We start from the raw sequence: 16082 nt of genomic DNA, 5'->3' as shown, positions 1-16082 counted from the left end.
TTTATTTCACTTTACTTACATTTATGAATAAATACATGTATGTTTTTGTGTTGGGTTTAACGCAGTTTCAACAGTAATTCAGTTATGTAATGGCGGGCAGTTAACCTAACCAGAGTTCCTGGATTTTGTACCAGCTCTAACCTGTTCTCTACATGTAACTGTCAACTTCTCTGTAGAGTGTACAAAAAATCTACCCTTTTATGTATAGAAATAAGGATGAACAGATTACCTTAGACAAACTATGTGTATGCCTTAAAGTAAACAAACTTACATCAGAATCAGTTTCACTGGATCCCCTACACTGAGGTTCATCATTCCTGCAAACATATTCCAAATTACATTAGTCCAGTATATAACAAATTTCAAACTATCTCCAATGCAAAGGAAGTTTAAAGCTTATTCACTCTGGAGACAGCTTCCTAGAATAAAACACGTACTTATATATCACAGTAGCTATGATTCAAAACTCCATCTAGCGGAGCAGCAAATTTGTTTGATAATAACAGTGTCTGATAATAAAAGTGTCTGATAATTACAGTGTCTTATAATAACAGTCTTACAACAGTATTTATCAGTGTTACATCAGCGAATTACCTAAACCACTGTTTCTGGATTCTGCAATGCAACTGCATTGTTCTTCCCATTTAAATGACAATCACTAACATGAATCAGTGACAGACCATTCTCCTTGCTTGGAATGCCAGCTTGCATCCACTTAAGGGAACCACTATTGAGAACTTGTCTATAACACAGTTCGTTGGAATCAACTGCACCACTTTTATTACGAATTATATAATATTATGTAATAAGGAATGCTAGATATTAAACAATTCTAATACAATTTCATTCAACATATAATTATACCATTTGGAGTTCACACCTCTTATTTTAGAAATACCAAAATTACCATCAAACATCCAAAGAACTTGATATATACTTAATCTTTAGCCCGCTGGCAGCCAGCGATTCTGCCTTTGCCACAACTGCAGACCATCATGGTCTGCAATGTTACCTATTCAGTCAGTAAATTTTCAGCGAGCACCCCTTCGCTAAACAAGTGGTACTACCCAAATTGAATGATGGACCAATCCTTTTCAGAAATTTAGAAGTGTAAAGGTTTACATGGCTGACTAAATGAAACTTACCTGGATTTAATTGGAACAGTACAGCCAAGTTTTTCTGTGATGTCAGTACGAGGACTTGGGATAGAAGCAAGTTTATCATCTAGTTCTTTTGGTATGGACGTTAATACGCTGCTTTTGTTTCTGTCTGCTCGCTCTAAAATTGGACGTAAAAATCAAAGAATAGAATTAAAAACTGTATTTATCAGATTAATAAATCAAACTGTCCGTAATCTTTCTGAAACGCTGTATCACTGTTCAGTTTAAGAATAGTAAATTTTATATACCGCTGCAAACTGTAAATAACTTTTTTGGTAAACTAACTTTAATGCAAGAAATGTGTATGGCTGATATTCCAGCAAGGAATGTGTCCACATCTCATTAAAACAGAAAACAAATGCCTTACAAAGACTATATGTAAAATATGACTTACTGCATAATTAACATTGTATTACAATACCAATTTTCAGACAGTGACACATTTACAGTTAAAGACGTCTCAGTTGAGCATCAACAGCTCGAGTATCAGACTAGACCTGAGCAATTCATGTGATCCACTGCCATCATCCCCACATTTTGATTGTTCTAAACTATTAAACTTAAGCATTTCACTGACAGCCTTGCTACGATGACAGACCAAAGTTTTACTGTGTACTAACCTTGATATAAGTTGTGACCCTGTGACTCAAGTTCTTTTATATTTTGATTGTCCTGCGTGCTGGACTTCAGGCACAGTTCAAGACCTCTCTCATTCACTCGTATTGCTGAATCAAGTTGTCCAAGTCCATGAAAAGCTACTGCATATCTATAGTGGCCCTGTAAACAAAAATGATATACTGTAAAACCATTTAATTTCGTGGACATGGAATTTCGTGGTTTTGGTCAAAACGGCAATTTCGAGGGGATATGAATTCGTGGATTGTAACTTTTGATCATTAACTGAATGTTCATTGGGATTAAATTTCATGGATTGACTCAACCACAAAAATTAGTCCCCCACAAATATTAATGATTTCACAGTATACGGTTTCATATTCCTCACGATAAACTTCTTACTGTTAAATCCAAAATTTGCCAAGAAGAAATCATACTGACCCTGTCAGTTCTTCCACAATATTAGTTTCATTATTACAAGTATTAGCTTACCCTGACACCTTGTGGTAATTATACCATATAAGCAGACTAATATGTATTAAACGTAATTGTTAATGACCACAGTATCAGATGCTAAAATCTGTTTCAGTATTTTCTTCATGTGATGAAGCTACTGTGAAATTATTAATATTTACACCGGACTAATGTTCGTGGATTTTGTGGTTGAGCAACTTGACCTCATTAAATCAGGGCTCTCACGAGTGGGCAACTTGAGCGAAATAGGCGCTTTGGAACTTCAAACTTCCCTCAAAACTAACCTCAAAGCGAAATGCAAGTCGCCCGATTTTTTTGATATCTGCATTCGTTAATTACCGCTACCCGGACTGCTGACAATTTGCATGGTTTAGAAAGTGTTGAATACACAGAGACACATGCCGAAAGCATAATTTAAGCTCCGCCTACTTCAAGTTCTTGTGAGATTTTCCGAGAAGTGTAAAAGCAAATCAAATTATCCGATACACCAGAGTCGATTGTGTTCAGCCAATTAGCACCGCTGTTAAGTCTTTGACACTTTGCATTTAATTGTCAACATGTTCGAGTGCAAAAAAACAATGTTTTGTAAAGAAATTGGCAAACTGCTGATTAACCATGCGATTAATTGATATATTGTACACAATTATTTGTTATCTATGGTAAAGGAATGACATGCAATGTATTAATAACGTTAAATTGACTTCCACCGATGAATTGATTTAAATATGTATTTCTAGTTTACACAGTTTACTTTTAGACTATAGCAAGTGTTTCTGTGAATCGATCTGCTGTCATTGCTATTTCAGTTTTATACGAGCGAGATATTGTTCACCGAGGTGGTGACTCAGTGTTATTAATAAATACAGTTACTTCATACAATTATCATCAAAAATCGGCGGGTTAGATTAACAGCATCGGCTTGAATTTTGAAAATGACTTTTTTTTAGAATTTTGTAACGAAACAATAATTTCTGTATGGGAAATGACTTAACTAAGAAAATAAATGGTCACTTCAATGTTTTTATATAGAAACAAGAAAATTTCAGCCACCTTCGTATCACTCAACAGCATTGCGGTAGGAAAAGTCTCCCCACTTCTCCCTAAATCAGCTGGAGGGAGAAGTGACTTCTCCCAAAAAATTGGACCTAGATAGACCCCTGTAAATTTGATTAATTAGATTTTTTATAATTTCCCCTTAGTCGAAGACATAAAATTTCCCACAAACAAAATTGATATAGCTTTCGTAGGATCAAACTGGCTACTGAACAGTCGATGATTCCATTTGGGCACTTACACTTGCTTGAATCAATGTTTGGAGGGTTACCTGTGATATTCCTCCACTAGTGAAGCTGGAAAGATCATATTTGACCTAATTTGTGTCCTGATTACTTTAAACTAGTAACATCACCATGACAACAGTATGCAGACAGTGCATACATAGTAATTCTGATTAACTGAGAATCATCCTAATTTCAAATGTTCAAGGTTTTTACAATAAGTGAAGAGTACAGTTACATGAGACTGTTCCAGCATTAGTATAAGCGTGGTAAACTAATAAGTACCTTTGGAAAGTCAGGTTTGATTATGATGGCTCTTCTGCCGTCAGCTAGAGCATCTCTGAAATAGACAGAAAACATGTTTTCATCAATCCAGTATCACCCCATAAAGTCTCATAAACACATCATCTAAAAAGCAAAACTATATTTGGTACTGATCTTTTCTGCGAAGATAAGTTGCAATTAAAGAGAAGTAGCCTGGCAAATTTTGTGTGACACATGGACAGTCAGAAAATCAACAATCAACCCTAATATGGGGTGACATAAGTCAACTGAACTTGTGTAAAGAAATTAAGATAAAACTGAAGATGGTGAAACACGTTCAAAATAATGGGATAAAAAATATTCAATGTTTGAATTCAAGATTGCATTGATGGACAACATCTTATCATACCATCTATCTCCCCCCCCCCCACACTCCCCCCACCCATGCCATTAGGAAACTTACAAAATGTCTTCACAGCCAAAAATTTATTTTATCCATAATAACTACAATTCTACATTAACTCCCTCTTCATCAATATTCTATCTTAAAGTTCAGTTTTATGTTTCTTCCTGAACTGCATGTGGTGGTCCATAACTATTTTTAAGCTACTCGCCCACATTTGGATGAAATTTTTCTACGCGTTATTTTCCACCTAGTCTGGCATAGACTATATATGACACTGAAAAATGATATAGTGTCACACTGATATCAAATATAAGATATTGGTAAAACAAAGCAAGAAGAATGTTATTTTCTCCATTTATTTTCAGACACATGGATTATTCACTTCTGAACAATATTTTTGGTAACTTATATTGACATTTTGCTAGATTCATATGGATGTTTGTACCACTGGTCACTTTAACAGCAACTATATTTTATCAGTTTATCAGTCTAAAAAGTGTGGACTGGTCAAATTTGAAACTATTTTTTTACCCCAAAACATCCCAGGAGGAATTTTTAAGCGAGATGACAAAAACAAGAGCTCTGCCAAGCGGGGCAATATACACCCAAAGGGTTATATCGGAAGAGTACAGTAGCAAAATTTAAAGATTTTTATTTGGGGGGAGGAGGGGGAGCATGTGAGGGGGGGGGGGGGGGGGGGGGGGGGGGGGGGGGGGGGGGGGGGGGGGGGGGGGGGGGGGGGGGGGAGTAGGCTGTGTGTGCACGGTGGTGATGAAAGGATACGAAAGTGAAAGAAACTAAATGAAAAAAAAAAAAAATTTGTCGGCATGCAAATTATCTGAAATATAGAGATTACAGTATTATATTCTGATAAAATAAGCCATAATTTCTCAAATATTGCAATTTAAGTATTATATCACTCGAATATTTCGCGATCACGTTTGAAAATCGAAGAATCCATTGCTCTTGTAAAACTCCTTTGGGGTAGTTATTTTACCGATAATCAAGTGACCACTTGTAGACGCTTGTTGCTTTAACCAAATGTAACTAGAAGATGCTTTTGTAAAAAAGCGCATGTCTCCCCCAATGCATAGTCGTATAGGCAAGAATCACCGTATGAAGTTTCAACATTCTAGGTCAAGTGGTTCTCAAGTTACTGACCGGAAACGGTTTTCCATGTTCAGACCCCTATGACCTTGACCTTTTATAGAGTGACCCCAAAATCAATTGCGGTCATTTACTCTGCATGTCAAATCATCCTATGAAGTTTCAACATTCTGGGTCAAGTGGTTCTCAAGTTACTGATTGGAAATTGTTTTCAATATTCAGGACCTTAACAGAGTGACCCCAAAATCAATAGGGGTCATCTACTCTGCATGACCAATCATCCTATGAAGTTTCAACATTCTGGGTCAAGTGGTACTCAAGTTATTGATCGGAAATGGTTTTCAATGTTCAGGCCCCTGTGACCTTGACCTTTGATGGAGTGACCCCAAAAGCAACAGGGGTTGTCTACTCCAGCAGCCCTACCACCCTATGAAGTTTGAAGGTTCTAGGTCAAATGGTTCTTCAGTTATTGATTGGAAATGAAGTGTGACGTACGGATGGACAGACAGAAGGACGGATAGGGCAAAAACAATATGTCTCCCCCAGTGATCCAAAGAATCATCGAGTACCTTGGCCCCTTCTTCCAAAACCAGAAAGTTCCTGCCTGTTCGAACCGCGAAAAAATGGGAAACAGGGCTGAACATTAAACTTTTATATGAAACCAAACAACAACAAAACAACTCAATAAATTTAGCACATAAACAGCCTTTAAATAATTGCTAGTGGAACCCACCATTTTGCTAGTCGAAAAAATGGCACTAGCAAAAAGTTGCTAGTGGGAAAAAAAGCTAAATTCGATCCCTAATGATTCCTTTTTTTTTTATATCTATGAAAACAAGAGTGCCAGAATGTCAAAATATACGCCCGTCACAGCAAATTTCTTTACTCTAGCACCTGTATTTGCAAATGGAATTTTAATTTTGTGGTTGTTTAGTAATCATTGTAAGTCATTTGTTTTTCTAAGTCCACAAAAAAACTCCTTACCAGGTAGAGATACATTAAAATACACCTAAAATTTGAAAGTAACATCTATGTTGTACCACAGAAAAGTGGTCTTGTTTTTTCCCTACGGTCAATTATAAAAAAGTTACAATATAAGTTATTTATAGTAACAACTAAGGGAAGATAATCTTAAAAAAAAAAAAAAAAAAAAAAAAAAAAATCCAAAAAAAAATTGTAAGTCCACGAAAAAAACTTTACCAGGTAGAGATTGGTCAAAATACACCTCATAATTGGATGTAGCATTCATGTTGTACTACAGAAAAGTGGTCTCGATTTTTCCCTACGACTAGTAATGAAAAAGTTACAATATAAGCTATTTATAGTAACAACAAAGGGAAGTAATTCTAAAGAAGGGAACTGCGCATGACACTTCGTCTCATGATGGTGTATAATTGTGCCAAGTTACATCAAAATCCCTTCATGCATGAAGAAGAAATGCTTCGGACAAAGTCATTCTTGTATCTGACCTTTGGCCTCTAAGTGTGACCTTGACCTTTGACCTAGGGACCTGGTTCTTGCGCATGACACTCCGCCTCGTGGTGGTGAACATTTGTGCAAAGTTATATCAAAATCCCTCTATGCATGAAGAAGAAATGCTCCAGACAAGGTTTTCATTCTTGTATCCGTTGACCTCTAAGTGTGACCTTGACCTTAGACCTAGGGACCTGGTTCTTGCGCATGACACTCCGCCTCCTGGTGGTGAACATTTGTGCCAAGTTATATCAAAATCCCTCCATGCATGAAGAAGATATGCTCCGGACAAAGTTTTCTTTCTTGTATCCTTTGACCTCTAAGTGTGACCTTGACCTTAGACCTAGGGAACTGGTTCTTGCGCATGACACTCCGTCTCATGATGATGAACAATTATGCCAACTTTCATCAAAATCCCTCCATGCATGAAGAAGATATGCTCCGGACAAAGTCATTCTTGAATTTGACCTTTGACCTCTAAGTGTGACCTTGACCTTAGACCTAGGGACCTGGTTTTTGCGCATGACACTCCGTCTCATGATGGTGAACAACTGTGCCAAGTTTCATCAAAATCCCTTCATGCATGTAGAAGATATGCTCCGGACAAAGTCTGTGGACGCCGCCTGCCCACCCGCCCGCCCGCCCGCCCGCCAGGGGCGTTCCCATAATACGTCCCGTTTTTCAAACGGGCGTATAAAAAACATCCAGAAAAGTTCAAACCCACCTCAACCAATTTCAGCCAACCCAACTTAAAACCTACTTTAACTCTATCACTATTGCTTTAGCATATATTGACTGGCTTACATAAAATGCATGCATTCGTATGAAATAATTCTGCCACTTCTTGAAATGTTTTAAATTTCCTTGAACGGAATATATAATATTTAAGTCACATAATATACAATATAATAATCAACTGCCTTCCACTTTGTTTTTTATATAATACATGTCATGTTTTCATATTGTAATCCTTCTTTACATCTCCTCAAGGTAGTTATAAAATACCTTAATCACATAATACAAAACTTCAAACACATGTTACAATTTCAATTGCAACAAAAATCTGCAGAAATCCTGGCCAGCTAAAATCACTTACAACAACATTAACCTTTAGATACATTATTCCTCTTAAGAAAAACAATAATTTGATGCCATCCTTTACAAAATGATCATATATGAAGCTTACAAAATTACCTCTCTTAATACAAAAAAACAAAAGCACATCAAATCCTTGGCAGGTGGAATTATTGAAGATCACAAGTTTGGGAAAAACTGTCAATATTCTGTTGTCGCCGTATATAGACTTGTTAAATCTCCTACAGAGAAACTAATTATCAACATTTTCATGATAATTATCCAGCTACATGGCATTTTGTAAAGCATTATTTACCAATACTGGAAATACATACAGCCGTGAAGCGTGTGTGATTAATAACATCTATATAGGGTGTTAGTAAAATCTTTTGTCTACTATTAATATCATATTAAATGGACTGTATGGGTAGAAAATTAGTTTTATCACATGCTTTTTCAGTCAATTATTTGATATTAATAGACTACGTAAGAGTGAATCATAATGGTAATTTAACAATGAAAAATATCAAATATATCTTTCACAGAAATACAAAATTTGTTTAAGCTCTAGTATAATATATAATAAAACTAGAATGTGTCTTTAGGACACTGGGTGTGCCCCCACTGGTACATTTGTCACAAATAAGGGGCAATATTTCAAATGTTTGCAGTGTTAATGGGGTATAGCCCCAACAAACATTTTATGAAAAGGATTCATTATTCTAGGCAATATACTTTTTAAGCTATGAGCATCACAAACAAAAAATCCACTATTTTAGCTATTTCAAGGGCCATAACTCGGTAATAAGCGCTAAGATTCCCAAGAAGAATGCCAAGTGTGCAAGAACACATCATGATAAAGACTCAAGCAAGGTTTCATGAATTTACATCAAATACTTTTTGAGCTATGCACATACAGTCAGGGGTGTAACTGTTTGAAGTTATCACAGTTTATAACCCATTTGAGTTATCGCCTATACTTTCATAACTTGATTTAGTCATCATAAAATATCACAAAGTCCTCCTGTGCCAATTCCTTATTTTGAATGAGACTAATACAATTATTTGCTGAATCCTTGAACATTTATCTTTCCAGCTATGCAGTAAAATTTTTTGCAAGGCTGATAAGGTTTTACGCAAAAGTTTTAAAGCTATAAAACTCTTAACATCCCATTATGCATATCAGGGCATGATCAGACTAAAAGAGAATTTGATTAACCACAGTGTGCTACTAATTACACTTTAAAGGTCACTTTGTGAGAACAGCAAAAAGACTTTTTTTGAATAACTTACCTGAGTTAACTGTATTTTTATAACTAATACAGGTTATTAAATGCTTGAAAAAGTAACTGAAACAGGTTACATAACTTAAAACAGTTACACCCCTGACTGACATAATTAGGTGAAAATATGCATTTTTTTACTACTTTAGGGGCAATAACTTTATAAATAGGGGGTGGAGCCAGCCAAAAAGTAAGAGGTGTGCAAGTTTATATCATGATAAAGACTTATGCAAGTTTTCAATCATTTATATAAAATACTTTTTGCGCTAGGTGCGTCACAAGGTGTAAATGTGCATTTCTGACTATTTCAGGGGCCATAACTTTGAAAATAGGGGGCGGATCCAAATGAAAATCAGGAAGTTCGCAAGTTCATATCATGATTAAGACCCATGCAAGGTTTCATGAATCTACATCAAATACTTTTTGAGCTAGGCATGTCAAGGTGAAAATGTGCATTTTTGACTATTTCAGAGGCCATACTCTGAAAATAGGGGGCAGAGCCAGATGAAAAATAGGAGGTGCACAAGTTCATATCAATGTAAAGACTAATGCAAGGTTTAATAAATTGATATGAAATACTTTTTGAGCTAGGCGCGTCACAAAGGTGAAAATGTGTATTTCTGACTATTTCAGGGCCATAACTTTGAAAATAGGGGATGGACCCAAATAAAACAAGAAGGCCAAGATGGCCCTAGGTCGCTCACCTAAGAAACACACCATAACAGTGTAAAACATGTTTGACCTAGTGATTTCATGGAAACAATTATTCTGACCAATTTTCATTAAGATTGGACCAAAAAATTGGTCTCTTGCGATAAAACAAGCATTTTCTTAGATATGACCTAGGTTTTGATCCTAGATGACCCATGTTCAAACTCGACCTAGATTTTATCAAGGCAATCATTCTGACCAAAATTCATGAAGATCAATTGAAAAATACAGTCTCTATCGCAAACACAAGATTTTTCTTTAATTTGACCTAGTGACCTAGTTTTTGACCTCAGATAACCCATATTCAAACTCGACCTAGATTTCATCAAGGCAATCACTCTGACCAAATTTCATGAAGATCAATTGAGAGAAAAACCTATATTCAAACTCGACCTAGATTTCATCAAGGCAATCACTCTGACCAAATTTCATGAAGATCAATTGAAAACTACATCCTCTATTGCATACACAATGTTTTTCTTCGATTTGACCTAGTGACCTAGTTTTTGACCCCAGATGACCCATTTTCGAACTCGGCCTAGATTTTATCAAGGTAATCATTCTGGCTAAATTTCATGAAGATAAGTTGAAAAATACAGCCTCTATCACATACATAAGGTTTTTCCTTGATTTGACCTAGTGACCTACTTTTTGACCCCAGATGACCCATTTTCGAATTCGGCCTAGATTTCATCAAGGTAATCATTCTGACCAAAATTCACGAAGATCAACTGAAAAATACCACCTCTATCGCATACACAAGGTTTTTCTTTGATTTGACCTAGTGACCTAGTTTTTGATCCGAGATGACCCATTTTCGAACTCGGCCTAGATTTCATCAAGGCAATCATTCTGACCAATATTCATGAAGATCAATTGATAAATACAGCCTCTATCGCATACACAAGGTTTTTCTTTTATTTGACCTAGTGACCTAGTTTTTGACCCAAGATGACCCATTTTCAGCTCGGCCTAGATTTCATCAAGGTTATCATTCTGACCAATATTCATGAAGAATAATTGAAAAATACAGCCTCTATTGCATACACAAGGTTTTTCTTTGATTTGACCTAGTGACCTACTTTTTGACCCGAAATGACCCATTTTCGAACTCGGCCTAGATTTCATCAAGGCAATCATTCTGACCAATATTCATGAAGATCAATTGAAAAATACAGCCTCTATCGCATACACAAGGTTTTTCTTTTATTTGACCTAGTGACCTAGTTTTTGACCGAGATGACCCATTTTCGAACTCGGCCTAGATTTCACCAAGTTTATCATTCTGACCAATATTCATGAAGATTAATTGAAAAATACAGCCTCTATCGCATACACAAGGTTTTTCTTTGATTTGACCTAGTGACCTAGTTTTTGACCTGAGATGACCCATTTTCGAACTCAGCCTAGATTTCATCAAGGTTATCATTCTGACCAATATTCATGAAGATTAATTGAAAAATACAGCCTCTATCGCATACACAAGCTAAATGTTGACAGACAGACGACAGACGACGGACATCGAGCGATCAGAAAAATGTAACGTAACAAGAGGGCCAAGATGGCCCTAGGCCGCTCACCTGAGAAACACACCATAACACAACATATTAAACAGAGTAAACATGTTTGACCTAGTGATTTCATGGAAAAAATATTCTGACCAATTGTCATTAAAACTGGAGCAAAAATCTTAAGTATAAGTAAGTATTTTCTTTGATTTGACCTAGTGACCTAGTTTTTGACCCCAGAAGACCCATATTCGAACTTGACCTAGATTTCGTCAGGCCATCATTCTGACCAAATTTCATGAAGATCAATTGAAAAATACAGCCTCTATTGCATACACAAGGTTTTTCTTTGATTTGACCTAGTGACCTACTTTTTGACCAAGATGACCCATTTTCAAATTCAGCCTAGATTTCATTAAGGCTATCATTTTGAATTAATTACAGGAAGATCAATTGAAAAATGCAACCTCTAACGCATATTCAAGCTTTTCCTTTGATTTGACCTAGTGACCTAGTTTTTGACCCAAGATGACCCATTTTCGAACTTGACCTAGATTTAATCAAGGCAATCATTCTGACCAATATTCATGAAGATCAATTGAAAAATACAGCCTCTATCGCATACACAAGGTTTTTCTTTTATTTGACCTAGTGACCTAGTTTTTGACCGAGATGACCCATTTTCGAACTCGGCCTAGATTTCACCAAGTTTATCATTCTGACCAATATTCATGAAGATTAATTGAAAAATACAGCCTCTATCGCATACACAAGGTTTTTCTTTGATTTGACCTAGTGACCTAGTTTTTGACCTGAGATGACCCATTTTCGAACTCAGCCTAGATTTCATCAAGGTTATCATTCTGACCAATATTCATGAAGATTAATTGAAAAATACAGCCTCTATCGCATACACAAGCTAAATGTTGACAGACAGACGACAGACGACGGACATCGAGCGATCAGAAAAATGTAACGTAACAAGAGGGCCAAGATGGCCCTAGGCCGCTCACCTGAGAAACACACCATAACACAACATATTAAACAGAGTAAACATGTTTGACCTAGTGATTTCATGGAAAAAATATTCTGACCAATTGTCATTAAAACTGGAGCAAAAATCTTAAGTATAAGTAAGTATTTTCTTTGATTTGACCTAGTGACCTAGTTTTTGACCCCAGAAGACCCATATTCGAACTTGACCTAGATTTCGTCAGGCCATCATTCTGACCAAATTTCATGAAGATCAATTGAAAAATACAGCCTCTATTGCATACACAAGGTTTTTCTTTGATTTGACCTAGTGACCTACTTTTTGACCAAGATGACCCATTTTCGAACTCGGCCTAGATTTCATTAAGGCTATCATTTTGAATTAATTACAGGAAGATCAATTGAAAAATGCAACCTCTAACGCATATTCAAGCTTTTCCTTTGATTTGACCTAGTGACCTAGTTTTTGACCCCAGATGACCCATTTTCAAACTCGGCCTAGATTTCATCAAGGTTATCATTCTGACCAAAATTCATGAAGATTAATTGAAAAATACAGCCTCTATCGCATACACAAGGTTTTTCTTTGATTTGACCTAGTGACCTACTTTTTGACCCCAGATGAACCATATTTGAACTTGGCCTAGATTTCATCAAGGTAATCATTGTGACCAAAATTCATGAAGATTAATGAAAAATACAGCCTCTATGGCATACACAAGGTTTTAATTTGATTTGACCTAGTGACCTAGTTTTTGACCCAAGATGACCCATTTTTTAACTTGGCCTAGATTTCATCAAGGTAATCATTCTGACCAAAATTCATGAAGATTAATTGAAAAATACAGCCTCTATCGCATACACAAGGTTTTTCTTTTATTTGACCTAGTGACCTAGTTTTTGACCCCAGATGACCCATTTTCAAACTTGGCATAGATTTCATCAAGGTTATCATTCTGACCAAAATTCATGAAGATTAATTGAAAAATACAGCCTCTATCGTATACACAAGGTTTTTCTTTGATTTGACCTAATGACCTAGTTTTTGACCCCAGATGACCCATTTTCGAACTCGGCCTAGATTTCATCAAGGTAATCATTCTGACCAAATTTCATGAAGATCAGTTGAAAAATACAGCCTCTATCGCATACACAAGCTAAATGTTGACAGACGACAGACAGACGACAGATGACAGACAGACGCCGGACATCGAACGATCACATAAACTCACCTGAGCATTGCTCAGGTGAGCTAAAAATAGGAGGTGCGCAAGTTCATATCATGATAAAGACTCATGCAAGGTTTCATGAATCTACATCAAATACTTTTTGAGCTAGGCATGTCACAAGGTGAAAATGTGCATTTTTGACTATTTCAGGGGCCATAACTCTGAAAATAGGGGGCAGAGCCAGACAAAAAATAGGAGGTGCGCAAGTTCATATCATGATTAAGACTCATGCAAGGTTTCATGAATCTACATCAAATACTTTTTGAGCTAGGCATGTCACAAGGTGAAAATGTGCATTTTTGACTATTTCAGGGGCCATAACTCTGAAAATAGGGGAGCCAGAGGAAAAATAGGAGGTGCGCAAGTTCATATCATGCCCCTGTGACCTTGACCTTTGACAGAGTGACCCAAAAATCAATTGGGGTCATCTACTCTTCATGACCAATCATCCTATGAAGTTTCAACATTCTGGGTCAAGTGGTTCTCAAGTTACTGACCGAAATGGTTTTCAATGTTCGGGCTCCTGTGACCTTGACCTTTAATGGAGTGACACCAAAATCGATAGGGGTCATCTACTCTGCATGTACAATCATCCTATGAAGTTTCAACATTCTGGGTCAAGTGGTTCTCTAGTTATTGATTGGAAATGGTTTTCAATGTTCAGGCCCCTGTGACCTTGACCTTTGACAGAGTGACCCCAAAATCAATAGGGGTCATTTACTCTTCATGACCAATCATCCTATGAAGTTTCAACATTCTGGGTCAAGTGGTTCTCAAGTTACTGACCGGAAATGGTTTTAAATGTTCGGGCCCCTGTGACCTTGACCTTTGACGGAGTGACCCCAAAAACATTAGGGGTTGTCTACTCCTGCAGCCCTACAACCCTATGAAGTTTGAAGGTTCTAGGTCAAATGGTTCTCCAGTTATTGCTCAGAAATGAAGTGTGACGTACGGACGGACGGACAGAAGGACGGACGGACAGGGCAAAAACAATATGTCTCCTGGGGGAGACATAATAAAGCTGCTATTGTGCAGACAAGGTCAAAATAGCTAATTTTGGCCCTTTCAGGGGCCATAACTCTGGAACCCATAATGGGATCTGGCCAGTTCAAGAAAGGAACCGTGATCTTATGGTGATAAAAGTTGTGTGCAAGTTTGGTTAAAATAATATCATAAATGAAACCACTATCGTGCAGACAAGAAACTGTTGACGGACGGACGGACGCACGGACTGACGACGGACAAAGGGTGATCACAAAAGCTCACCTTGTCACTATGTGACAGGTGAGCTAAAAAGAATGATATTAATAAATTGGTACAGAGTCACCGAAGGAATATTTCTATCAAATTCTTTTAAAATCAGTCCAGTTGTTTATAAGGAGATGACTTTTAAATTTTTTTCTTATGGTTGTGAAGGCAACCTGAATTATGCATGGGTGACCTAGATTTGAAGGAATCTGAATCATTAAAAGAACATATCTGTGAAGTTTGGTTTAATTTGTCTTGGTGGTTTAGGAGGAGATGTTCTTTAAAGAAATTGTGGAGGACAGACATCATTTGATCCTAAATTTAACTGAATAACAATCTCTTTGATTTAAAGTAAAACTGCAAAAAAAAATCTTATAATCAGCCATTTTGAAATAAGAGCACCGCCTTGCGGGTGCAGATGCTCATCTGATGTTTTTGTCTCCGTATAATAGAAATATTGTCCTACCCATGATTTTCTAAGTCCAAAAGGAGCCATAATTCTTGCAAAAAGCAATGTAGAGTTACAGTACTTGCTGTGTAGAGTCAGCTTTTAATGGCAAATAACTGCTCCAAGTTTTAAAGCAATAGCTTTGACTGTTAAGGAGAAAAGTTGTCTTAAACACATAAGTTAACCAAGAAATGTGATAATTCTTGCAACAAGAGCTGTCAGTGGACAGCGCGCTCGACGATTCTCAGTGCTTGATAGTATAATATAAGCAATGAGTAAAACTTTAACATTACAATAAGCATATTCTAAGTCGAAAAGGGGCCATAATTCAGTCAAAATGCTTGATAGAGTTGCCTCCTCCTTTTTACAGACTGGGGTCACGATGGTAAACAAGTATGCAAAATATGAAAGCAATATCTCAATGGACTTTGAAAATATTTGGGGTGGTACGCAAACTTTAACATTTATTCTAAGTCAAAAAGGGGCCATAATTCAGTCAAAATGCTTGATAGAGTTGCCTCCTCCTTTTTACAGATTGGGGGCATGATGGTAAACAAGTATGCAAAATATGAAAGCAATATCTCAATGGACATTGAAAATGTTTGGGGTGGTACGCAAACTTTAACATTTATTCTAAGTCGAAAAGGGGCCATAATTCAGTCAAAATGCTTGATAAAGTTGCCTCCTACTTTTTACAGACTGGGGTCATGATGGTAAACAAGTATGCAAAATATGAAAGCAATATCTCAATGGACTTTGAAAATATTTGTGGTGGTACGCAAACTTTAACATTTGTGTGACGCTCACGCTAA

General features: G+C 36.7%; 1 protein-coding gene across 1 annotated transcript in view; it reads right to left on the bottom strand.

Moving 5' to 3' along the window:
- LOC123560852 (E3 ubiquitin-protein ligase TTC3-like) overlaps positions 1–16082 on the bottom strand; it is an 84216-nt gene that overhangs the window by 45805 nt on the left and 22329 nt on the right. Inside the window, exons 10-13 of the mRNA XM_053552604.1 lie at positions 3812–3866; positions 1781–1937; positions 1146–1278; positions 272–317 (exon numbers count right to left, since the gene is read on the bottom strand). Of these exons, the coding sequence (XP_053408579.1) occupies positions 272–317; positions 1146–1278; positions 1781–1937; positions 3812–3866 (391 nt within the window). The remainder of the gene's footprint in view (positions 1–271; positions 318–1145; positions 1279–1780; positions 1938–3811; positions 3867–16082) is intronic.

The sequence above is a fragment of the Mercenaria mercenaria genome, chromosome 10 (genome assembly GCF_021730395.1).
Source record: "Mercenaria mercenaria strain notata chromosome 10, MADL_Memer_1, whole genome shotgun sequence".
Lineage (NCBI taxonomy): Eukaryota > Metazoa > Mollusca > Bivalvia > Venerida > Veneridae > Mercenaria > Mercenaria mercenaria.
The sequence above is the reverse complement of the archived record's forward strand: the minus strand, read 5'-3'. Positions and strand labels throughout refer to the sequence as shown.